Source organism: Rhinoraja longicauda, chromosome 19 (genome assembly GCF_053455715.1).
Source record: "Rhinoraja longicauda isolate Sanriku21f chromosome 19, sRhiLon1.1, whole genome shotgun sequence".
NCBI lineage: Eukaryota > Metazoa > Chordata > Chondrichthyes > Rajiformes > Arhynchobatidae > Rhinoraja > Rhinoraja longicauda.
In genome coordinates, this window is record NC_135971.1 from 8,095,754 (window position 1) to 8,120,443 (window position 24,690).

General features: G+C 47.3%; 2 protein-coding genes across 2 annotated transcripts in view; both read left to right on the forward strand.

The window, feature by feature from the left end:
• Positions 1-15,024, forward strand: part of LOC144603044 (zinc-binding protein A33-like) — a 124,093-nt gene extending 109,069 nt beyond the window's left edge. Inside the window, 2 exon segments of the mRNA XM_078416175.1 lie at positions 14,841-14,895; positions 14,897-15,024. Coding sequence (XP_078272301.1) covers positions 14,841-14,895; positions 14,897-14,923 — 82 coding nt within the window. The 3' untranslated portion in view covers positions 14,924-15,024.
• Positions 360-14,900, forward strand: LOC144603033 (zinc-binding protein A33-like). The gene is made up of 6 exons (XM_078416161.1): positions 360-803; positions 3,536-3,631; positions 3,722-3,955; positions 9,025-9,047; positions 9,131-9,249; positions 14,306-14,900. Exons 1-6 carry the CDS (start codon positions 393-395, stop codon positions 14,836-14,838), a joined length of 1,416 nt encoding a protein of 471 aa, XP_078272287.1. The 5' UTR covers positions 360-392; the 3' UTR covers positions 14,839-14,900.
• Positions 15,025-24,690: the final 9,666 nt, after the last annotated feature.

Consider the following 24,690-nt stretch of genomic DNA (forward strand, 5'->3'; position numbering starts at 1 on the left):
TGCTGGAGTAACGCAACGGGTCAGGCAGAATCTCTGGAGAGAAGGAATGGGTGACGTTTCGGGTCGAGACCCTTCTTCAGGCTTCTTCAGATGCGATGGAGTTTCTTCCCACAGGCCATCGGGACTGTTAACTATTATATCTCCAAAGAATTTTAAAAAATCTGCATTAATTTTAATTTTTATGCCGTAATTGTAATTTTTTTTTGCACAATCCGCAGGCGTTGCCACTTTCATGTCACTGCACATCTTGTATGTGTATGTGACAAATAAACTTGACTTGACTTGACTTGGTGTTGTTTATTAGTATTGTTCAGCCTTTGTTGCCAGCGCACATTTGAACACTCGCGATACTCCAGGGCTCGGCGTGAACCAGGACGTTGTGTGAATTGAAAATGGCTTCGATGGCTCAGTCCGAGTGTTGGACCGAGGACGTGGTTTGTCCCATCTGCCTGGATTTGTTCACCCATCCGGTGTCACTGGAGTGCGGGCACAACTTCTGCCGCTCCTGCATCACGCAGAGTTGGGACAGGGAGGGGAGAAACTCCTGCCCGGAGTGTAGAGAGGAGTTTGCAGACCGCAGCCTCAGGATGAATCGGGCCCTGGTGAGTATCACCGAGAAAGCTCGAACACTCAGCCCGAAAACGGAAAGCAAGAAAAGTAAACTTCACTGCGAGGAACACCAGGAAGAACTGAAGCTGTTTTGCGAAACAGACAAACAACTAATCTGCCTGATCTGCCGAGACGCGCGGGAACACAGAGAGCACCTCTTCATGCCGATTAAAGAAGCAGTTGAAATCTTCAAGGTAAAAAAAACAAAGAGCATCTGGTGATTTTCCATTATCGCCTTTCGCAGAGACTGCTGTTTTGCACTCAGTTTCCCACACGAACCACGTACCCGCCCCACCTACAGTAAGACATGAGACACCTGTGGCTATACCTTCTCCCTTACAATAGACAATAGCTGCAGGAAGAGGCCATTCGGCCCTTCGAGCCAGCACCGCCATTCAATGTGATCATTCTCAATCTGTACCCCGTTCCTGCCTTCTCCCCATCCCCCCTGACTCCGCTATCATTAAGAGCTCTATCCAGCTCTCTCTTGAATGCATTCAGATAATTGGCCTCCACTGCCTTCTGAGGAAGAGAATTCCACAGATTCACAACTCTGACTGAAAAAGTTTTTCCTCATTTCAGTTCTAAATAGCCTACCCCTTATTCTTAAACTGTGACCCCTTGTTCTGGACTCCCCCAACATTGGGAACATGTTTCCTGCCTCTAATGTGTCTAACCCCTTAATAATCTTATACGTTTCGATAAGATCTCCTCTCATCCTTCTAAATCCCAGTGTATACAAGCCTCGTCGCTCCAGTCTTTCAACATATGATAGTCCCGCCATTCCGGGAATTAACCTAGTAAACCTACGCTGCACGCCCTCAATAGCAAGAATATCCTTCCTCAAATTTGGAGACCAAAACTGCACACAGTACTCCAGGTGCGGTCTCACTAGGGCCCTGTACAACTGGAGAAGGACCTCTTTGCTCCTATACTCAACTTCTCTTGTTATGAAGGCCAACATTCCATTGGCGTTCTTCACTGCCTGCTGTACCTGCTTGCTTCCTTTCAGTGACTGACGCACTAGGACACCCAGATCTCGTTGTACGTCCCCTGTTCCTAACTTGACACCATTCAGATAATACTCTGCCTTCCTATTCTTACCACCAAAGTGGATAACCTCACACTTATTGACATTAAACTGCATCTGCCATGCATCCGCCCACTCACACAACCTGTCCAAGTCACCCTGCAACCTCACAGCATCTTCCTCACAGTTCACACTGCCACCCAGCTTTGTATCATCTGCAAATTTGCTAATGGTACTTTTAATCCCTTCATCCAAGTCATTAATGTATATTGTAAATAGCTGCGGTCCCAGCACTGAGCCTTGCGGTACCCCACTAGTCACTGCCTGCCATTCTGAAAGGGACCCATTTATCCCCACTCTTTGCTTTCTGTCTGTCTTACACCCATCAAGGGACTCCTGACAGCGAGAGAGAGAGAGGGGGGTTTTCGTGCACCACCTGTGACCCTCACCCACTGCATCCCGTGTTCCCGGCGAGGCCTCCATTACACCGGCGAGGCGAGAGGGTAGATTGAGCAACCGTTTCCGCGAGTACCCCTGCCAAGCCCCGATGGATCTACCGGTTGCTAACCAGTTCAACTCTCCTTTGCATTCCTACGCTGACTTTTCTGGCCTGGGCTTGTGGTTTGCTTGATTGCAAACTGAAGGAATAGCGCCTCAAATTCCGCTTGTGAAGCTCGGAATTTCTCGTGTAATTCCTTCAGCATAAACATCAACATTTACAGTTTGTAAGTAACCAAACTACATACATACATAACAAACCCACACCACCCACAACACTTTAATTCCCAACTATTACTCTATTAATCATTCCTCTATTCATCTTAGTTATATCTTTTTTATTTATCTTATTACTCTTATTATTTGTATTTTCCTACCTTTTCTCCTTGTTCTGTATTTTTATGCTCACTTTGAATTGCCATTACTGTATGAAATGTGCGATATAAATAAACTTGCCTTGCCTTGCCTCACTGGACCAAGTTAATGGGCCCAAACCTCTCCTGCATTGGTGCAGCACCCTCTCCTCCATCCCTCGCCCCCTTCCCCCTCTCCTCTCCCCCCTCCCTCCCTCCTCCTTTCCCCCTCACCCCTCCCTCCCCCACCTCGCATCCCCCCTCCCCTACACACCCCCTCCTCCCTTCCCCCTCCCCGTCCCCTTCCCCTCCCCCTTCCCCTCCCCCTTCCCCTCCCCCCTTCCCCTCCCCCATCCCCTCCCCCACTGCTTCCCCCTTATCCTCCATCCTTCTCCCTCCCTCCACCAGCCCTCCCTCCCTCGGAGATAGATTTAAACTTTAAAATGTGAATAACTTTAAAAATATAACACCGATATCAATGAAACTTCTTCCATTAGCACCAAAGGGACGATGTTGAGTAAGATGGGCCTAAAATTGTTGCGCTATCGTGTTCTGCTTTGGCTGTAGTTCAGGAACAAACAAACAAACAAACGAGGGTTTTAATATAGAGATGCCACACCTGGCAGTGCAACCATTTCCTCCTTCCCATTCCCAACCCCTCCCCATCTATATTCTTTCCTCTGGCTTTACAATTCGCACCTCTTGTTTCCTTACTCCTTACTTCCCTTATTTTTGTCTTTTCATGTATGGCCTTTGACCAACCTGCTGCCAAACCCCTACCCCTCCCCCCCCCCTTCACTTGTATACACCTATCACCTGGCAGATGTATTCCTGGCCCATCTTTCCCACCTACTCCTATCAGTCCAAAGAAAGATTCTGACCCAAAATGTCGCCTACGGCTCTCCACCGATACGCTTCCTGACCCGCCAAGTTCCCCAGCAGTCTGTGTCTTTTTGTAAACGTTCATGTACAGTTCCGTGTCTGCAGTCCATTGGTTCCGTCTGGTCTAATTCTTTTACTGATTGAATCTGAACCTCAATCCCAGGAGAAGATTAAAACATCTTTGGAAACTCTCACAAAAAATAAATCAGCGATGGAGGAAATGGAGCAGCAACAGAAAGAGAAGATTTCTGGAGTCCAGGTAAGGTTTCCAGTTTCCCTTCTCTGATCTTGTGCTATTTGACTTAGATTCCAGGCTCGATAATATTGACCTTCACCTTTCATTTGACAGGAACAGTATCAGAACCTGGTGACCTACATCACATCGGTATTTGCTGAATTGCGCCAGATTCTCAATGACAAAGAGCTGCTCTTTCTCAAGGATCTTCTGGAAGAAGAGAACAGCGTTCTAAATCCAATGGAAAAGAATCTCCGAGCGATTCAAGAGGAGTTAAACTCTATGCCAGAAAAATGCTTGAAGCTACAGGATCAGCTGAACCTAACGGACAGTTTGATGTTTCTGAAGGTAAGGGGTTACATTTTCAGTTTGGTTTAGAGTAAGTTTCGGGTCGAGACCCTTCTTCAGACCTGCTGAGTTACTCCAGCATTTTGTGATACCTTCGATTTGTACCGGCATCTGCAGTTATTTTTCAACATCACAAAATAGTGGGCGACTTTTGAAATAAATTCAGCAATGTGCATTAATTCGGGGCTCATTTAAATTCCTCCCATTTTTCATTTGTTGTTATAATATTTGTTTCCAACTCCCATTTTTCTTTGACATCCATATTGTTATCATTTGATTCATGTTGTATTATTTTATACATTTTTGATATAACTCCTTTTTTTGTCTCTTCCTCTGAAAATGACATTAACAGTTCCTCTAGTTTGGATGTTTTTTTATACAAATATTCTCCCATTCCTTATGTTTCTGAAGGTAATGTCGTAGTTGTAGGAATTTATAAAAGGTCATGAGCTGGTAGATTAAATTCCTGAGCAAGTTGTTCGAATGACTTCGTGATCTGTCCATTAAACACTTGTGCGATATATATTAACCCCTTGTTTGACCAATTGTTATACCCTGAGTCCATAGTAGATGGTAAAAAATCTGGGTTTATCACTATTTTAGTGGCTCTACAAATGGATTTTGACAGTTTTAATTTCTTTGCTACTTCTGACCATACTTTCAATGTTCCCTTCATCCAGTCATTACCCAACCTAAGCCTCCTCTGTGCCATTTCAGTCAAGAATGGGAGTGATTCCAACGGTACATTTTGACACGCATTTCGTTCCATTCACCATCTTTCATCCTGAACATATTCCAATCCTGAGGCCATCTTTGTCCCCATCTCCATCGGCAGTGGATATCTCCGCCCCTCTCACCAACGTCCTTCCTCAGCCGAATCCACCTGTCAATTGCCAATACTTGCCCTGAGTCCTTCCCCTTGCCCCTCTTTTCCAGCTCTACCCCCTCTCCTCCACAAGACACAAGAAGGCTCCGGAACCGAAGCGTGATCGGTACATGCCTGCTCCAGAATCCGCCATAGACAATAGACAATAGGTGCAGGAGTAGGCCATTCAGCCCTTCGAGCCAGCACCGCCATTCAATGCGATCATGGCTGATCACTCTCAATCAGTACCCCGTTCCTGCCTTCTCCCCATACCCCCTCACTCCGCTATCCTTAAGAGCTCTATCCAGCTCTCTCTTGAAAGCATCCAACGAACTGGCCTCCACTGCCTTCTGAGGCAGAGAATTCCACACCTTCACCACTCTCTGACAGAAAAAGTTCTTCCTCATCTCCGTTCTAAATGGCCTACCCCTTATTCTTAAACTGTGGCCCCTTGTTCTGGACTCCCCCAACATTGGGAACATGTTTCCTGCCTCTAATGTGTCCAATCCCCTAATTATCTTATACGTTTCAATAAGATCCCCCCTCATCCTTCTAATTTCCAGTGTATACAAGCCCAATCGCTCCAGCCTTTCATCATACGACAGTCCCGCCATTCCGGGAATTAACTTAGTGAACCTACGCTGCACGCCCTCCATAGCAAGAATATCCTTCCTCAAATTTGGAGACCAAAACTGCACACAGTACTCCAGGTGCGGTCTCACCAGGGCCCGGTACAACTGTAGAAGGACCTCTTTGCTCCTATACTCAACTCCTCTTGTTACGAAGGCCAACATTCCATTGGCTTTCTTCACTGCCTGCTGTACCTGCATGCTTCCTTTCATTGACTGATGCACTAGGACACCCAGATCTCGTTGAACTCCCCCTCCTCCTAACTTGACACCATTCAGATAATAATCTGCCTTTCTATTCTTACTTCCAAAGTGAATAACCTCACACTTATCTACATTAAACTGCATCTGCCATGTATCCGCCCACTCACACAACCTGTCCAAGTCACCCTGCAGCCTTATTGCATCTTCCTCACAATTCACACTACCCCCCATCTTAGTATCATCTGCAAATTTGCTAATGGTACTTTTAATCCCTTCGTCTAAGTCATTAATGTATATCGTAAATAGCTGGGGTCCCAGCACCGAACCTTGCGGTACCCCACTGGTCACTGCCTGCCATTCCGAAAGGGACCGATTTATCCCCACTCTTTGCTTTCTGTCTGTCAACCAATTTTCTATCCATGTCAGTACCCTACCCCCAATACCATGTGCCCTAATTTTGCCCACTAATCTCCTATGTGGGACCTTGTCGAAGGCTTTCTGAAAGTCGAGGTACACCACATCCACTGACTCTCCCCTGTCAATTTTCCTAGTTACATCCTCAAAAAATTCCAGTAGATTTGTCAAGCATGATTTCCCCTTCGTAAATCCATGCTGACTCGGAATGATCCCGTTACTGCTATCCAAATGCTCAGCAATTTCGTCTTTTATAATTGACTCCAGCATCTTCCCCACCACTGATGTCAGACTAACTGGTCTATAGTTACCCATTTTCTCTCTCCCTCCTTTCTTAAAAAGTGGGATAACATTTGCTATCCTCCAATCCACAGGAACTGATCCTGAATCTATAGAACATTGAAAAATGATCTCCAATGCTTCCACTATTTCGAGAGCCACCTCCTTAAGTACCCTGGGATGCAGACAATCAGGCCCTGGGGATTTATCAGCCTTCACTCCCATCAGTCTACCCAAAACCATTTCCTGCCTAATGTGGATTTCCTTCAGTTCCTCCATCACCCTAGGTTCTCCGGCCCCTAGAACATTTGGGAGATTGTGTGTATCTTCCTCAGTGAAGACAGATCCAAAGTAACGGTTTAACTCGTCTGCAATTTCTTTGTTCCCCATAATAAATTCCCCTGCTTCTGTCTTCAAGGGACCCACATTTGCCTTGACTATTTTTTTCCTCTTCACGTACCTAAAATTTTTTTGCTATCCCCCTTTATATTATTGGCTAGTTTACCCTCGTACCTCATCTTTTCTCCCCGTATTGCCTTTTTAGTTAACTTTTGTTGCTCTTTAAAAGAGTCCCAATCCTCTGTCTTCCCACTCTTCTTTGCTATGTTATACTTCCTCTCCTTAATTTTTATGCTGTCCCTGACTTCCCTTGTCAGCCACAGGTGTCTCTTACTCCCCTTAGAGTCTTTCCACCTCTTTGGAATAAATTGATCCTGCAACCTCTGCATTATTCCCAGGAATACCTGCCATTGCTGTTCTACCGTCTTCCCTGCTAGGGCCTCCTTCCAGTCAATTTTGGCCAGCTCCTGCCTCATGCCTCTGTAATCCCCTTTGCTATACTGTAATACCGACATTTCCGATTTTCCCTTCTGCCTTTCCATTTGCAGAGTAAAACTTATCATGTTGTGATCACTGCCTCCTAATGGCTCTTTTACCTCTCGTCCCCTTATCAGATCAGGATCATTACACAACACTAAATCCAGAATTGCCTTCTCCCTGGTAGGCTCCAGTACAAGCTGTTCTAAGAATCCATCTCGAAGGCACTCTACAAACTCTCTTTCCTGGGGTCCATTTCCAACCTGATTTTCCCAGTCTACCTGCATGTTGAAATCTCCCATAACCACCGTAGCATTACATTTTTGACACGCCAATTTTATCTCCTGATTCAACTTGCACCCTATGTCGAGGCTACTGTTTGGGGGCCTATAGATAACTCCCATTTTTTCCCTTACAATTTCTCATTTCTATCCATACTGATTCAACATCTCCTGATTCTATGTCACCCCTTGCAAGGGAATGTATATCATTCCTTACCATCAGAGCAACCCCATCCCCTCTGCCCACCTGTCTGTCTTTTCTATACGTTGTGTACCCCTTAATATTCAGTTCCCAGCCCTGGTCCTCTTGTAGCCATGTCTCAGTGATCCCTACAACATCATACTTGCCCATGACTAACTGAGCCTCAAGCTCATCCACTTTATTTTTTATACTGCGCGCATTTAAGTACAACACTTTAACTTCTGTATTTACCTCCCCTCTCACATCGGTGAAAATTGGCCCTGCCCTTAATTTCCTTTCCCCTCTAGAACTTCTGTTCCCATTCTTCCGAGAGTCTTTTGCCATGTCTTGTGTCTCCGAATAAATGGTTCGTTTGTTCCAGGGCCATAGTTACTGCTTTCCTTACACAAGCACAGCTGCACTCTACTCTGGATCAGCAGTTATGACACTGAGCTAGTAATATTTTTCCATGTTAACTGGGCCTAATTCTCACGCAGACTCACGTAATATCTCCTCACAAGCTGGCGAAATAACTTTTGCAAGCATAGAAACATGGAAAATATGTGCAGGAGGAGGCCATTCAGCCTTTCGAGCCAGCACCGCCATTCATTTTGATCATGGCTGATTGTCCACAATCAATAACCCGTGCCTACCTTCTCCCCATATCTCTTGATTCCACTAGCCCCCAGAGCTCTATCAAACTCTCTCTTAAATCCATCCAGTGATTTGGCTTCTACTGCCCTCGGTCAAGTCAAGTCAAGTCAATTCAATTTTATATGTATAGCACATTTAAAAAGAACCCACATTGACCAAAGTGCCGCACATCAGTTCAGGTACTAAGAAACGAACATACAATGGCACACAAAGATAACAGCACATACATAAACAGTTCACAGCGCCCCCTCAGAGGGCCTCAAACGCTAGGGAGTAGAAATAGGTTTTGAGCCTGGACTTAAAGGAGTCGATGGAGGGGGACAGTTCTGATGGGGAGAGGGATGCTGTTCCACAGTCCAGGAGCTGCAACTGCAAAAGCAGAGAATTCCACAAATTCACAACTCTCTGGGTGAAAAAGTTCTTCTCACCTCAGTATTAAATGGCCTCCCCTTTATTCTGAGATTGTGGCCCCTGGTTCTGGACTCACCCAACAATGGGAACATTTTTCCTGCATCTAGCTTGTCCAGTCCTTTTATAATTTTACATGTTTCTATAAGATCCCCTCTCATTCTTCTAAACTCCAGTGAATACAAAGAGGTGGGGGTAAAGGTTGGTAGATGTTCTGGGTCAAGAACCTACACCAGCAGTGGAAGCCGGGATCTGTTGGCAAATTGTAACAATTTGGCTGAAGTTCCTGCTGTCACGATGTGGAAATTAATTGGTCTTTCTGTTGTTATGTATTTCAGGAGGAAACTCTTCGGAAGAGGAGGTGAGGCTCGCTGTGTTGTTTTTGTAATATAACTCAGGAAACATTGGACGTTGGTCTTCTAACTAGTTGTTTAATTAATGCAGTGTGAGTGATGAAGCCCTGACGCTGTCAGTAGCAGAGGGTGCCCTGGCCGTTGAAAAGTTCGATCACCCATTTTTGTTGAACACGGTGTTCACGGAAGTGCCCGATGGCATTACAAGAGGTAATACCTAAAAAAAAAACCCCATTGGAGATATTGAAGTATCAGTTATATGTAAAGGGTCTATTTACTACCGGAATCAAAGGTATTTATTCACAAAATGCAGGAGTAACTCAGTGGGTCAGGCAGCATCTCAGGAGAGAAGGAATGGGTGACGTTTCGGGTCAAGACCCTTCTTCAGACTGATGTCAGGGGGGGCGGGACAAAGGAAGGATAAAGGTGGAGACAGGAAGTTAGAGGGAGAACTGGGAAGGGGGAGGGGAAGAGGGACAGAGGAACTGTCTAAAGTTGGAGAAGTCAATGTTCATACCGCTGGGCTGCAAGCTGCCCATGCGAAATATGAGGTGCTGTTCCTCCAATTTCCGGTGGGCCTCACTATGGCACTGGAGGAGGCCCATGACAGAAAGGTCAGACTGGGAGTGGTAGGGGGTGTTGAAGTGCTCAGCCACCGGGAGATCAGGTTGGTAATGGCGGACTGAGCGAAGATGTTGAGCGAAACGATTGCCGAGCCTGCATTTGGTTTCGCCGATGTAAAGAAGTTGACATCTAGAGCAGCGGATACAATAGATGAGATTGGAGGAGGTGCTGGTGAACCTCTGTCTCACCTGGAAAAACTGTTTGGGTCCTTGGATGGAGTTGAGGGGGGAGGTAAAGGGACAGGTGTTGCATCTCCTGCGGTGGCAGAGGAAAGGAATCATTTGTCTGAAGAAGGGTCTCGACCCGAAACGTCACCCATTCCTTCTCTCCAGAGATGCTGCCTGACCCGCTGAGTTACTCCAGCATTTTGTGATACCTTTAATACCGGACTGGTGAGGCACTTCAGACACGAATTACTTCCTTTGTCCAACAGGTGTAACCCTCTCTCCATTGATACCCTCTTGATTCAACGTATGTATAACACACTTTCGAATTGTCTTCAGCCCTACTCGCCAAGGAACCTTGTAGGTCAGCAAGGGGGAGATTGAGGACAATGTGGAGAGTGGATCAAATGCATTTGAAAGTACGGACACGCAAGGCCGGTTTCATGAACACATGGGGTTGATGTGCGAAAAGCTACTGATTTCAATGCAGTGAAGCGGGTGAATGTATGGTCTCGATTACTAAAGGGATCTCTGATGTTGAAGGCATTGCAAAGACATGGTTGATAAGAGGCGAAGGACAGATAGCTCAACGAATCAGGATCCAGGTGTTTCCGATGTGATAGGGAGGGATGTTAAAGATGTGGTCGAACTGTACCACTGATGATAGAAAAGGTCGGAACTGCATTGAGAGAGATTATCCTAGACTGACGAGGCAATAGAGTACGGATAGAGTACGGTGGTAATAAAGGTTCAATATCTGAACTGATGTGGAGGAAGGAACTACAGATGCTGCTTTAAACTGAAGATATACACACAATGCTGTAGTAACTCAGCGGGACAGGCAGCGTCACTGGACAGAAGGAATGTCTGACGTTTCGGGTCGAGACCCTTCTTCAGTCCGCCTCAGCCTACCTGATCTCCCAGTTGCTAAACACTTTAGCTCCCCCTCCCATTCCCACTCTGACCTTTCTATCCTGGGCCTCCTCCACTGTCAGAGTGAGGGTTTGGAGGAACAGCACTTCCTATTTCGCTTGGGCAGCTTTAACCCCAGCGGTATGAATATTGACTTCGATAAATTCAAGTAACCCTTGCTTTCCCTCTCTCTCCATCCCTCCCCCTTCCCTGTTCTCCAACCAGTCTGACTGTCTCCGATTACATTTTGTCTCTGTTTGCTTTGATTCCACATATTCCTTGATCTCCACCCCCTTTGTCTCGTTTTCACACCTTACACTACCTTATATCTGTATCTCCCTCTCCCCTGACTTCAGTCTGAAGAAGGGTCTCGACCCGAATCCTCACCCATTTCTTCTATCCAGAGAGGCCGCCTGTCCCGCTGAGTTAATCCAATATTTTCTGTCTATCTTCGGTTTAAACCAGCATCTGCAGTTCCTTCCTAGGCAAGGTTTACTTGAAGTTATTGAGATTAATATTCATACCGCTGAGTTGTAAGATGCCCAAGTGGTATTTCGCCATGTCTGTTGCAACATATTCCAGGATATTGGGCGAGGCAAGCGAAGAGATTGCGGCAGCATTGACTGCATTTTAGAAACATGTCTAACAACAGACAAAGTGAGTGAATCGGCGACCAGAGGACATAGGGTTAAGATGAGGGGGGAAGGACTTAATAGGAATCTGAGTTAGGAAAAGGGGACGTCCAACAATATCTGTGTGTCCTAGTGCATCAGTCACTGAAAGGAAGCATGCAGGTACAGCAGGCAGTGAAGAAAACCAATGGAATGTTGGCCTTCATAACGAGGAGTTGAGTATAGGAGCAAAGAGGTCCTTCTGCAGTTGTACAAGGCCCTAGTGAGACATGCACCTGGAGTACTGTGTGCAGTTTTGGTCTCCAAATTTGAGGATAGATGTTCTTGCTATTGAGGGAGTGCAGCGTAGGTTTACTAGGTTAATTCCCAGAATGGCGGGACTGTCATATGTTGAAAGACTGGAGCGACTACGCTTGTATACACTGGAATTTAGAAGGATGAGAGGGGATCTTATCGAAAAGTATAAGATTATTAAGGGGTTGGACACATTAGAGGCAGGAAACATGTTCCCAATGTTGGGGGAGTCCAGAACCAGGGGCCACAGTTTAAGAATAAGGGGTAGGTCATTTAGAACGGAGATGAGGAAAAACCTTTTCAGTCAGAGAGTTGTGAATCTATGGAATTCCTGCCTCAGAAGGCAGTGGAGGCCAATTCTCTGAATGCATTCAAGAGAGAGCTAGATAGAGCTCTTAAGGATAGCAGAGTCAGGGGGTATGGGGAGAAGGCAGGAACGGGGTACTGATTGAGAATGATCAGCCATGATCACATTCAATGACAGTGCTGGCTCGAAGGGCCGAATGGCCTACTCCTGCACCTATTGTCTATTGTCTATTGAGTCCTAACAAAGATTGGTGGGTGTCTGGAACGGGTTGCCAGAGCAGGTAGTTGGGGCAGAGACTATCCCAACGTTCAAGAAAGTTAGACAGGTAGATGGTTAGGACAGGTTTGGAAAGATATGGGCCAAACGCAGGCAGGTGGGACTGGTGTAGCTGGGACATGGCGGATGCTATGGGCAAGTTGAGCTGAAGGGCCTTTTTCCACGCCTTATCAGGGCAACGTTACTAATCAAGACTTTGTCATTCTCTGCCTTAAAAATATCCATCGATTTGGCCTCCACAGCTTTTTGCTTCCATGAATTCCACAGATTCGCCACCCTGTGACTAAAGACATTCAAAACATTTGTCCTTTTATTCCGAAGCTTTTGGCTCTAATCCCAGACTGTCCTGCTAGGTAAACATCCACTCCACATCCGCTCTATCCGAATGCTGGTTTGATGTTGTTGGAGTTCTTGATGCCAATTTGTAGTCAACGCAGTCCATTATTCCCATCCCCGATTCTCCTTCCCGCAATCCCGAAACTCCTCCTCCTCGTCTTTCTATCCCACTCAGTTCCTTCCTCTTCATCCTAACACGGCTCATTGTCCCCCATCACCGGGCTCACCGAGGTACAATTAAAAGCTTATGTTGCGTGCCAACCAGTCGGCAGAAAGACAATACACGATTACAATCGAGCAGCACTAGTGAACAGATGCGTGATAAAGGGAACAACGTGAATAGCATGGGACCCATACACAAATAAAAACATTTCTTCCATCGAACGTGTCCAAAGGTACAGGCAGCTCGTTTTGTTACAAATACCTATGAGAGAGAAGCGAGTGTTACCGAACTTCTAAATTCATTGGGGTGGAACACTCTCCAAGACAGACGTAAAGCCCACTGTTTGACCTGCTTTTACAAAATGTTAAATGGTCGGCTCGACATAGATTACCACATCTACACCAAACACAAACCTGTCTGGAGTAGACGAGGACATTCGATTCAATAGACAATAGGTGCAGGAGTAGGCCTTTCGGCCCTTCGAGCCAACACCATCATTCAATGTGATCATGGCAGATCATTCTCAATCAGTACCCCGTTCCTACCTTCTCCCCATAACCCCTGACTCCGCTATCGTTAAGAGCTCTATCTAGCTCTCTCTTGAATGCATTCAGAGAATTGGCCTCCACTGCCTTCTGAGGCAGAGAATTCCACAGATTTACAACTCTATGACGGAAAAAGTTTTTCCTCATCTCCGTTCTAAATGGCCTACCCCTTATTCTGAAACTGTGGCCCCTGTTTCTGGACCCCCCCCCCCCCCCCCCCCCCCCAACATTGGGAACATTTTTCCTGCCTCTAACATGTCCAACCCCTTAATAATCTTATATGTTTCGATAAGATCCCCTCTCATCCTTTTAAATTCCAGCGTATACAAGCCTAGCCGCTCCAGTCTTTCAACATAGGACAGTCCCGCCATACCAGGAATTAGCCTAGTAAACCTTCGCTGCACGCCCTCAATAGCAAGAATATCCTTCCTCAAATTTGGAGACCGCAACTGCACATAGTACCCCAGGTGAGGCCTCACTAGGGCCCTGTACAACTGCAGGAGGACCTCTTTGCTCCTATACTTAACTCCCCTTGTTATGAAGGCCAACATTCCATTGGCTTTCTTCAATTTGAGATGCCAGCTACCAAGACAGATGTGAGTAGCAATTCATTCTTCCCTCGCACAATTAAAGCATGGAATAGTCTTCACCCTACTGTAGTTACTCAACCAGACGCAACTACATTTAAGGCAGCTCTTCTTCTCCAAGAGGCCCTTCTTGCTTAAGTCCATACCCCGCCACCTCCAGTATAAATTCCGTTTGGAATATTTCGGAGAAACAAAGAACCGGGCTCTGTTGCTCTGAGGGCGTCACCACATTTCGCTGTCCCCATCGTCTTCTCTCACCTCTGCACAAATGCAACCCCACCACGTCGGAAAAGGGCTTTCTTCTCCACTCGACGTTAAAACCCCGCGCAATCTTTCAGTTGATCGACCGTTTGTGCCCGAGGCCGAGTCTCCCCCCGACCCCCCCCCCCCCCCGGGGACTCTCTGATTCTCTGCTTCTCCCCCCAGTCTCCGTCGCCCTGGATGTGGAAACAGCGCATCGGTATCTCCAAGTGTCTGATGATCGCAAGAGCATGCACTTTGACGGTGGCAGGCGAAATCTCCCTGACACCGGGAAGAGGTTTATGCAAAATATGTGCGTCCTGGGATCGGAAGGATTCACATCGGGGAGATATTACTGGGAGGTGGGGATCGGGTCAAATCAGGGCTGGAGTCTAGGAGTCGCCGCAGAGTCTGTAGACAGGAAGGGTGTGGGCGTCCTGACCCCAGAGACTGGAGTCTGGAGCATCAGGCGAGATGGTAACGATGTTAACGTAGGCACCTCCCCTCCATCCCGTCTCCCCGTCCAGCCCATCCCCGGAAGGGTGGGAGTTTATCTCAGTTACGAGTCCGGGACAGTTTCATTTTACGACGCGGACGCCAAGTCCCATCTCCACACCTTCACTGGAAATAAATTCACGGAGAAACTGTATCCTTTTTTCTGGACGTGGGTTGGAAACCAGTGCCTGAGAATCTGCTCCGGTTCCGCTCCGGGTGTGTGAAGGGGGTCGGGTCCCGGGACCGGCGTCAGGAGCGGGGCTCAGGGGCTGTGGGGCAGAAACCCGGTGGACAACAGGTCGGCGCTGAACGGCTCCCATTTAATCCCCAAATTCCGCGTCGTAAAAACCCCCAGTGAGCGCGGAAATAAAACCAGGGGAAATGTAAATGTGGGAAGAGAGAAATAAACTGCTACAGAAATCAGAGCTGTCGACCCGTTCATTTTAACGCGTTCACCGCGTCAGGCAACGGAACAGAAATTACTTTTGTGAAAATATAAAGATTGAAACAATCGCCCTTCCCGCGGGTTCGGCAGCGGCCACGGGCGGCGGGTCCTGAGCTCCGGGCTCCCCCTGATTCTAATGCCCGTCTGTGGTATAATGAAGTGGCGCTGATTTTATCCGGGAGAGGGCGGTATAGGTCCGACTGACCAGGTGTAAATAGGATAATAACTGCAGATGCTGGGACAAATCGAAGGTGTCACAAAATGCTGGAGTAACTCAGCAGGTCAGGCAGCATCTCAGGAGAGAAGGAATGGGTGACCTTTCGGGTCGAGACCCTTCTTCAGTCTGATGAGGGGTCTCGACCTGAAACGTCACCCATTCCTTCTCTCCTGAGATGCTGCCTGACCTGCTGAGTTACTCCAGCATTTTGCGATACATTCGAGGTGTAAATAGGAAGGACGAACGGAGCGAGAAATTACATGGAGTGAGAAGAATAAAGATGAACGCTGGGAATGGGAAGGTACAGAAAATATTTGAAGTTGTGGCGCGTCGATAAGCCCGAAATGAAGGCGAGGAGCCAGGTGTTTCGGGAGGGACTTTATTAGCTGTTGTTCTCTTGTCGAGTCGGGTTGGCAAGGGAACGATCGCGCCCTAAACCCCCTGGCCTTTATCCCTGTCGCTAAGGGCCGCTCCCGGACTGGTCCCTTCCCGTACCGAGGTGTTCGATAGTGATATGGCCCGACCCTTGGGAGCCACCTCCCCCACAGAACAGGAGGCACGAAACGCACCGGCGGGCGCACATCCCGACCGGACCGCGTACGGATGTCGGCCGGCGGAGGCACAGGTTGAGGGAGCCGCGAAGGGGGGCGACCTCGCGGCCGAGGCTGGGCAACCAGCCCAGGCTGGTCAATGTCCAAATGTGCCGGCTTTACGCGGTCAGTCGACACGACCCCCCCCCCCCATGTCCAGCACAAAGGTTGTCTGCCCGTGCTCCAGCACCCGGTACGGGCCCCGATACGGCCTCTGGAGCGGCGCCTGGTGGGCGTCACGGCGCTGGAAAGCATAGGGGCAAACCCGGAGGGCCGATAGCCCGTGTGGGCGGAATGCCCCATGGCGGGATGTCGGCACGGGTGCGAGCTTGCCAACTCGCGAAGGCGCTGATGGGCGGACGAGGGCGGTCCCTGCTGCCCCGGCGCCGAGGGCACGAATTCCCCGGGCACCGTGAGCAGCGACCCGTACACGAGCTCCGCCGAAGATGAGGCCAGGTCCTCCGGATGCCCAGCCAGACCCACGGCAGTGCGACCATCCAGTCCGGGCCGGAGAGTCGCGCCTTCAGCTGCCGGAGGAACCTCTCCACCAGGCCGTTTGCCTGCGGGTGATAGGCCGTGGTGTGGTGCAGCCGCACGCCCAACAGGTGAGCCATGGCCGCCCACAGCTGAGAGGTGAACTGTGGCCTCCTCCGGTCTGACGAGATGACCACCGGCACCCCAAAGCGAGCAATCCAGTGCGCGGATAACACACGAGCGCATGTAGCTGTGGATGTGTTGGCCAGCGGTATGGCCTCCTGCCACCGCGTGGAGCTATCCACCACCGTGAGGAGGCGGGTGATGCCCCGGGATGGCGGGAGAGGCCCCACAATGTCCACGTGCAGGTGGTGGAACCGCCGGCGGGGTAGACCGAACTCCTGGACGCGGCGCCGGATTTTTGCCGTCTGGCACAGAATGCAGGTGCCGGCGGTAGAAATAGCGGGTGCCGTCCACCGTGATGCCCCGCAGCTGAAATTGAGCCTCCGCCTGCTGAAACCAGACCGGAGGCCGGGCGGTCCAGAACATCGGTAGTTTGACGGGAGGCCGCGTCGAGAGACAGGGCCTGGTCGGCCTGTGAGGCGGACGGACGGGCGTTCCTCTGTGTTTTGACTCCATTACGACACCAATGGAGCGTCGGGGTCACCAATGTGGCGCGTCGATAAGCCCGAAATGAAGGCGGGGAGCCCGAAATGAAGTGTTTCGGCGGGACTATTGGAACACAGCTACCAGCCTTGGAGGGCATCTACAACACACGATGCCTCAGAAAAGCCACCAGCATCCACAAAGACTCCTCACACCCCTGCAACAGCCTGTTCGAACTTCGACCATCAGGCAGACGATACAAGGCCTTCTACGCCCGCTCCTCCAGACTCAGGAAGAGCTTCATCCCCAGGGCCATAGCTGCTATGAACCGGTCCTGCTGAGCCGGATGGTCACATCGTACAGCGAACCGGCACAGATCTACTTGAACTTTATTCTGTTTTAAAACTGTTCTAATTTGTTTCATTGGGTTGTTTAAATTAATACTGATTAGCTAATTAATTTATTGCATCGTATGGGAGGCGCATTCCCAATCTCGTTGTACCCCTGTACAATGACAATAAAGATAGATTGTATTGTATTATATTGTATTAGGCCTTGTTCTCTTGTCCAGTCGGGTCTGGAAGAGAACGATCGCGCATAAACGATGCAGGAAGATTGTTCCCGATGTTGGGGAAGTCCAGAACAAGGGGGGTCACAGTTTAAGGATAAGGGGGAAGTCTTTTAGGACCGAGATGAGAAAGTTTTTTTTCACACAGGGAGTGGTGAATCTGTGGAATTCTCTGCCACAGAAGGTAGTTGAGGCCAGTTCATTGGCTATATTTAAGAGGGAGTTAGATGTGGCCCTTGTGGCTAAAGGGATCAGGGGGGTACAGGATACTGAGCTGAATGATCAGTCATGATCATATTGAATGGCGGTGCAGGCTCGAAGGGCCGAATGGCCTACTCCTGCACCTATTTTCTATGTTTCTAAACCCCTGCCCTTTATCCCTATAGCTAAGGGCCGCCCCCGGACTGGTCCAGTCCCCTGCCGAGGAGTTCGATAGTGACATGGCCCAACCCTTGGGAGTCGCCACAAAGTCAGTGTTAATGTCCAGAGGAAGTAACGTGTCCAGTTCAATAGACTGTCCAGATGTTCCTCGGGCTGTTGGCTGAGAAAGTGCGGGAAACTAAATGCAGAATTCAGCCTGAGAGAGGGATGGGGAATCACAGTGGAGGCGGCCGGAGACTCAGGGTCTCCTGCGAGCAGCGGACGGGAGAGAACGTAAAGCGGTCCCACAATCTGTGATTGGTGTCGACGTGGAGAGCGGACCACAGTGTGTGAGGCAAAGGCAGCAAAACAGCAAATTTGAGGAAGGATATTCTTGTTATTGAGGGCGTGCAGCGTAGGTTTACTAGGTTAATTCCCGGAATGGCGGGACTGTCATATGTTGAAATACTGGAGCGACTAGGCTTGTATACACTGGAATTTAGCAGGATGAGGAGATCTTATCGAAACGTATAAGATTATTAAGGGGTTGGACACGTTAGAGGCAGGAAACATGTTCCCAATGTTGGGGGAGTCCAGAACTAGGGGCCACAGTTTAAGAATAAGGGGTAGGCCATTTAGAACTGAGACGATGAAAAACTTTTTCGGTCAGAGAGTTGTGAATCTGTGGAATTCTCTGCCTCAGAAGGCAGTGGAGGCCAATTCTCTGAATGCATTCAAGAGAGAGCTAGAGAGAGCTCTTGAGGATAGCGGAGTCAGGCAGTATGGGGAGAAGGCAGGAACGGGGTACTGATTGAGAATGATCAGCCATGATCACATTGAATGGCGGTGCTGGCTCGAAGGGCCGAATGTACTCCTCCGGGACCTATTGTCTATTGGCAGCTCATTGAATTAGGAGACGTCGCAAGTGAGTCATTGCTCCATCAGGAAGGGCCATTTCCTTCTTGGCGGATGGTAAGAAGAAGATAAACACAGAAGTAAGTACATCATGGTTTATTATGGTTTTTTTTACAGGGTAATATATCAACATATCTGTTGGCCTGCTGCAAGTATTTATTCCGTCGCTAGACACATGACAATAAAACTCTTGAAACTTCGCGACAATGAAGAAATAATTGCTCGATTATAGAAACATAGAAAATAGGTGCAGGAGTAGGTCATTCGGCCCTTCGAGCCAGCACCACCATTCAATATGATCATGGCTGATCATCCAAAATCAGTACTCTGGATTTTTCCCCATATCCCTTAATTCCCTTAGCCCTAAGAGCTAAATCTAACTCTCTCTTGAAAACATCTAGTGAACTGGACTCCACTGTCTTCTGTGGCAGAGAATTCCACAGATTCACAACTCTCTGGGTGAAAAGGTTTTTCCTCATCTCAGTACTAAATGGCCGACCCCTTATTCTCAAACTTTGACCCCTGGTTCTGGACTCCTCCAACATCGGGAACATTTTTCCTGCATCTACCCTGTCCAATCCTCTAAGAATTTTATATGTTTCTACAAGATCCCCTCTCATTTTTCTAAATTCCAGCGAATACAAGCCCAGCCGACCCAGTCTTTCTTTTTTTTATAATTCTATTTTTATTTTTATTTTCCAGTTCCATACATTCCACAATGATACACATTCTCATTCACCTTAAACCCTCCGTAGTTAACAAATACTGCATATCCCAAAATAAATCATACCACAGGTATTGGAAGCACTACAAGGATGGGTAATGACTTACTGGACATTTGATCATATCCAAAACTTAACTACATACACAAACAAAAACAAAAACAACTAAAACCAACATTTGGGGTATACCTCTATAATATTTCATCACTACTTCTGGAGCGGTATGAAATCAAGGAAAATGAGATAGGACACGGAAGTAGGATACAAAGATCCGCTTTAAACAAATGATGGCCGTACGGGCATAATGTACAACATCCATTTTTCCCACCTTTTCAAAAATATTCCCTGTTGCAATCTTAAAGCAAAAGTTATCCTTTCCATTATAAAAAGATCATATACAATGTTAATCCAGTCATCCACATTAGGTTTTCCAGGTTTCAACCACTTCCTAGTAATAGCTTTCCTGCTGGCAGCACTTAAGATCTGGAAAAGATACTTATCTTTAATAGAAGCTTTTTGTAAAACCAAAATATAAAAACTCAAATTTAAATAGGAATATCCATATAAAAAACTTTTTGTAAAACTTTATGAATCTCCTGCCAAAATGGGATCACTGATACACAAGACCAAAATATGTGAAAATGGTTTGCCTCAAGGCACCCACATTGTCGCCAGCATGAAGAAGAATTTGTGTAATGCCTTTTTTGAACTGGTGTAATAAAAAACCTAATAAGGGTTTTCCAGCAAAACACCCGCCAAACATTTGAACTTGAAGTTTTCCATTGTATCTCACATAAGCTCTCCCAGGTTTCTTCCTTTAGAACCAGATTACCTTCCCTTTCCCATATCTGTTTTACATACAGTGAGTTGCCTTTTCTCTGCCATAAACCCTTGTATAATTTGAGATGGTTTTCTGTTTTGAGCCTCCATGGTAAGCATCAATAAATACATTTAACAAAATATTATCCCATTTTACTTCTGCACATTCCTTTTGTATTTGATCTATATAATGGCGAATTTGAAGGTATCTTTCGAAATCATCATTATTCAAACCAAATTGCCTCTTCAGATTCTCAAAGCTGTTCATAGACCCCTTATGTAAAAATGTGCAATATGATGTCAAACCTTGAGAACTCCATCTTTTAAAACTAGTGTCCTGTCTTTTTGGTACAAAATCTGGATCAAACGTGCACCATCTCAAAACCTTCACAGCATCCCTCAGATGATTTTGGGTAACGACCTTATTCCATACCTTAAGTGATAATCGAATCCATGAGTTTCCCAAATTAATTAACTTATTTGTTAACTCCTTATCTCCGATTGCAGCCTGAATCGGAAATTCCTCTGTTATAGCAATCTCAATCTCCTTCCATCTAGCACAATAGTTGGGGTTATAGACAATAGACAATAGACAATAGGTGCAGGAGTAGGCCATTCAGCCCTTCGAGCCAGCACCGCCATTCAATGCGATCATGGCTGATCACTCTCAATCAGTACCCCGTTCCTGCCTTCTCCCCATACCCCCTCACTCCGCTATCCTTAAGAGCTCTATCCAGCTCTCTCTTGAAAGCATCCAACGAACTGGCCTCCACTGCCTTCTGAGGCAGAGAATTCCACACCTTCACCACCCTCTGACTGAAAAAGTTCCTCCTCATCTCCGTTCTAAATGGCCTACCCCTTATTCTCAAACTGTGGCCCCTTGTTCTGGACTCCCCCAACATTGGGAACATGTTATCTGCCTCTAACGTGTCCAATCCCCTAATTATCTTATATGTTTCAATAAGATCCCCCCTCATCCTTCTAAATTCCAGTGTATACAAGCCCAATCGCTCCAGCCTTTCAACATACGACAGTCCCGCCATTCCGGGAATTAACCTAGTGAACCTACGCTGCACGCCCTCCATAGCAAGAATATCCTTCCTCAAATTTGGAGACCAAAACTGCACACAGTACTCCAGGTGCGGTCTCACCAGGGCCCGGTACAACTGTAGAAGGACCTCTTTGCTCCTATACTCAACTCCTCTTGTTACAAAGGCCAACATTCCATTGGCTTTCTTCACTGCCTGCTGAACCTGCATGCTTCCTTTCATTGACTGATGCACTAGGACACCCAGATCTCGTTGAACTCCCCCTCCTCCTAACTTGACACCATTCAGATAATAATCTGCCTTTCTATTCTTACTTCCAAAGTGAATAACCTCACACTTATCTACATTAAACTGCATCTGCCATGTATCCGCCCACTCACACAACCTGTCCAAGTCACCCTGCAGCCTTATTGCATCTTCCTCACAATTCACACTACCCCCCAACTTAGTATCATCTGCAAATTTGCTAATGGTACTTTTAATCCCTTCGTCTAAGTCATTAATGTATATCGTAAATAGCTGGGGTCCCAGCACCGAACCTTGCGGTACCCCACTGGTCACTGCCTGCCATTCCGAAAGGGACCCATTTATCCCCACTCTTTGCTTTCTGTCTGTCAACCAATTTTCTATCCATGTCAGTACCCTACCCCCAATACCATGTGCCCTAATTTTGCCCACTAATCTCCTATGTGGGACCTTGTCAAAGGCTTTCTGAAAGTCGAGGTACACCACATCCACTGACTCTCCCTTGTCAATTTTCCTAGTTACATCCTCAAAAAATTCCAGTAGATTTGTCAAGCATGATTTCCCCTTCGTAAATCCATGCTGACTCGGAATGATCCCGTTACTGCTATCCAAATGCTCAGCAATTTCGTCTTTTATAATTGACTCCAGCATCTTCCCCACCACTGATGTCAGACTAACTGGTCTATAATTACCCGTTTTCTCTCTCCCTCCTTTCTTAAAAAGTGGGATAACATTTGCTATCCTCCAATCCACAGGAACTGATCCTGAATCTATAGAACATTGAAAAATGATCTCCAATGCTTCCACTATTTCTAGAGCCACCTCCTTAAGTACCCTGGGATGCAGACCATCAGGCCCTGGGGATTTATCAGCCTTCAGTCCCATCAGTCTACCCAAAACCATTTCCTGCCTAATGTGGATTTCCTTCAGTTCCTCCATCACCCTAGGTTCTCCGGCCCCTAGAACATTTGGGAGATTGTGTGTATCTTCCTCAGTGAAGACAGATCCAAAGTAACGGTTTAACTCGTCTGCCATTTCTTTGTTCCCCATAATAAATTCCCCTGCACCAATAAATTGCACCAATAAATTAATGTTCTCAGCTGAGCAGCTGCATAATAGTCTTTCAAGCACGGGAGTGCAACCCCACCTTTATTTTTGGTCAGTTGTAACCCCTGGTATCTGATTCTTGGTCTTTGTCCCTGCCAAATATACCTCGAGATATGTTTATCCCATTCTTGAAATTGTTGGTCTGATATATCTAGTGGAAGTGATTGAAAGAGATACAACAGCCTCGGTAACATAACCATTTTGACCGATTCAATACGAGATCCAAAATTAAGATAAGGTATTAGGTCCCACCTCCTAATGTCTTCCCTGATCTTATTGTTCAATGGGAGGTAGTTAAGCAAGTGCAGTTTAGTCAGATCTATTGGAATGTTTATTCCCAGATATCTCATGGATTCAGCATCCCACCTCAAATTAAACTTTTCCCTTACTTTTACTGAGGGGCTATATTTGAAACTAAGAATTTGTGTTTTTATAGCATTTAACTTATAGCCAGAGAAGGATCCATATCGTTCCAAAACATAAAATAACTGTAACAAAGACTGTTCAGGGTCTGACAAATACACCAATACGTCATCGGCAATTAAAGAAATCTTTTGTTCCCCTACTTTCATTACTATTCCTTTGATATTATTCAAAAGTCCGGGAGCAGAGCAAGGACGCCCGTTGGCTGAGCACTAAAGTAAGTGCCAATCACAGTTGAGCAGGCAGTTTAAAAAGAGCGCCAAAAGGAAGCTAGTAGTTAATTTCAAAAGTCCGGGAGCAGAGCAAGGACGCCCGTTGGCTGAGCACTAAAGTAAGTGCCAATCACAGTTGAGCAGGCAGTTTAAAAAGAGCGCCAAAAGGAAGCTAGTAGTTAATTTCAAAAGTCCGGGAGCAGAGCAAGGACGCCCGTTGGCTGAGCACTAAAGTAAGTGCTAATCACAATTGAACAGGCAGAAGAAAAGTAAGTGCTAGTTTAAGTGAGAAGTCAGGTAAATTGGACAATCAGGCAATTTAATTGGTGATATAAGCAATACTTGCAAAAGGGTGCAGCCCTGTTCGGGTGCAGCCCAGTGAGAAAAGTGCGAGTCTTTGGCTGCGAGTCTTCGGCGAGGAGGCTGAGGTGAGGAGGATACAATTGTTTTAAGCCAGAGCTGGTTATAGGCACAAGGTAATGGCGGAAAAGTTGGTGCGGTGTGTTTCCTGCAGGATGTGGGAAGACAGGGACGTCGCTGGAGCTTCTGGGAGCTACACCTGCAAGAACTGTGTCCAGGTGCAGCTCCTGAAGGGACGTGTGGTGGAGTTGGAGAGGCAGTTGGATGACCTCAGGGCCATCCGGGAATGCGAGAGTTTCCTCGACAGGACCTATTGTGACGCTGTCACGCCAAGGGTCCAGGTCGAGCGAAGGTGGGAGACTGTTTCAGGGGGAGTGGACGTGGACGTGGACTACAGGAGACCCCAGTGGCTGTGCCTATTGCAAATAGGTATACCCTCTTGGGAACTGTCGGGGCAGAAGACGTTTCCAGTCCGAGTGGCGGACCTGTTGGCAAGGATACTCGACAGGGGAGACCGAAGTCTGGAAGAGCCGTAGTGGTCGGTGACTCCATAGTCCGAGGGACGGACAGAAGATTCTGTGGCAGCAGGAGGGACTTGAGGATGGTCTGTTGCCTCCCTGGTGCCAGGGTTCAACACATCACAGACCGGCTTCAGAAAATCCTAGTGAGGGAAGGCGATCAACCTGAAGTCGTTGTGCACGTGGGCACGAATGACGTCGGGCGGAAGAGGAAGGAGGTGCTACAGCGTGAGTTTAGAGAGTTGGGAAAAGCACTGAGAAGTAGGACGTCGAAGGTGGTTATCTCTGGACTGCTACCGGTACCTCGTGCTGGTGAGGCCAGGAACAGAGAGATAGAGGGTATGAATTTATGGCTGAGGGGCTGGTGCAGAGAGCAGGGATTTCGATTTCTGGACCACTGGGATCTCTTCTGGGCTAGGGGTGACTTGTACAAAAGGGACGGGTT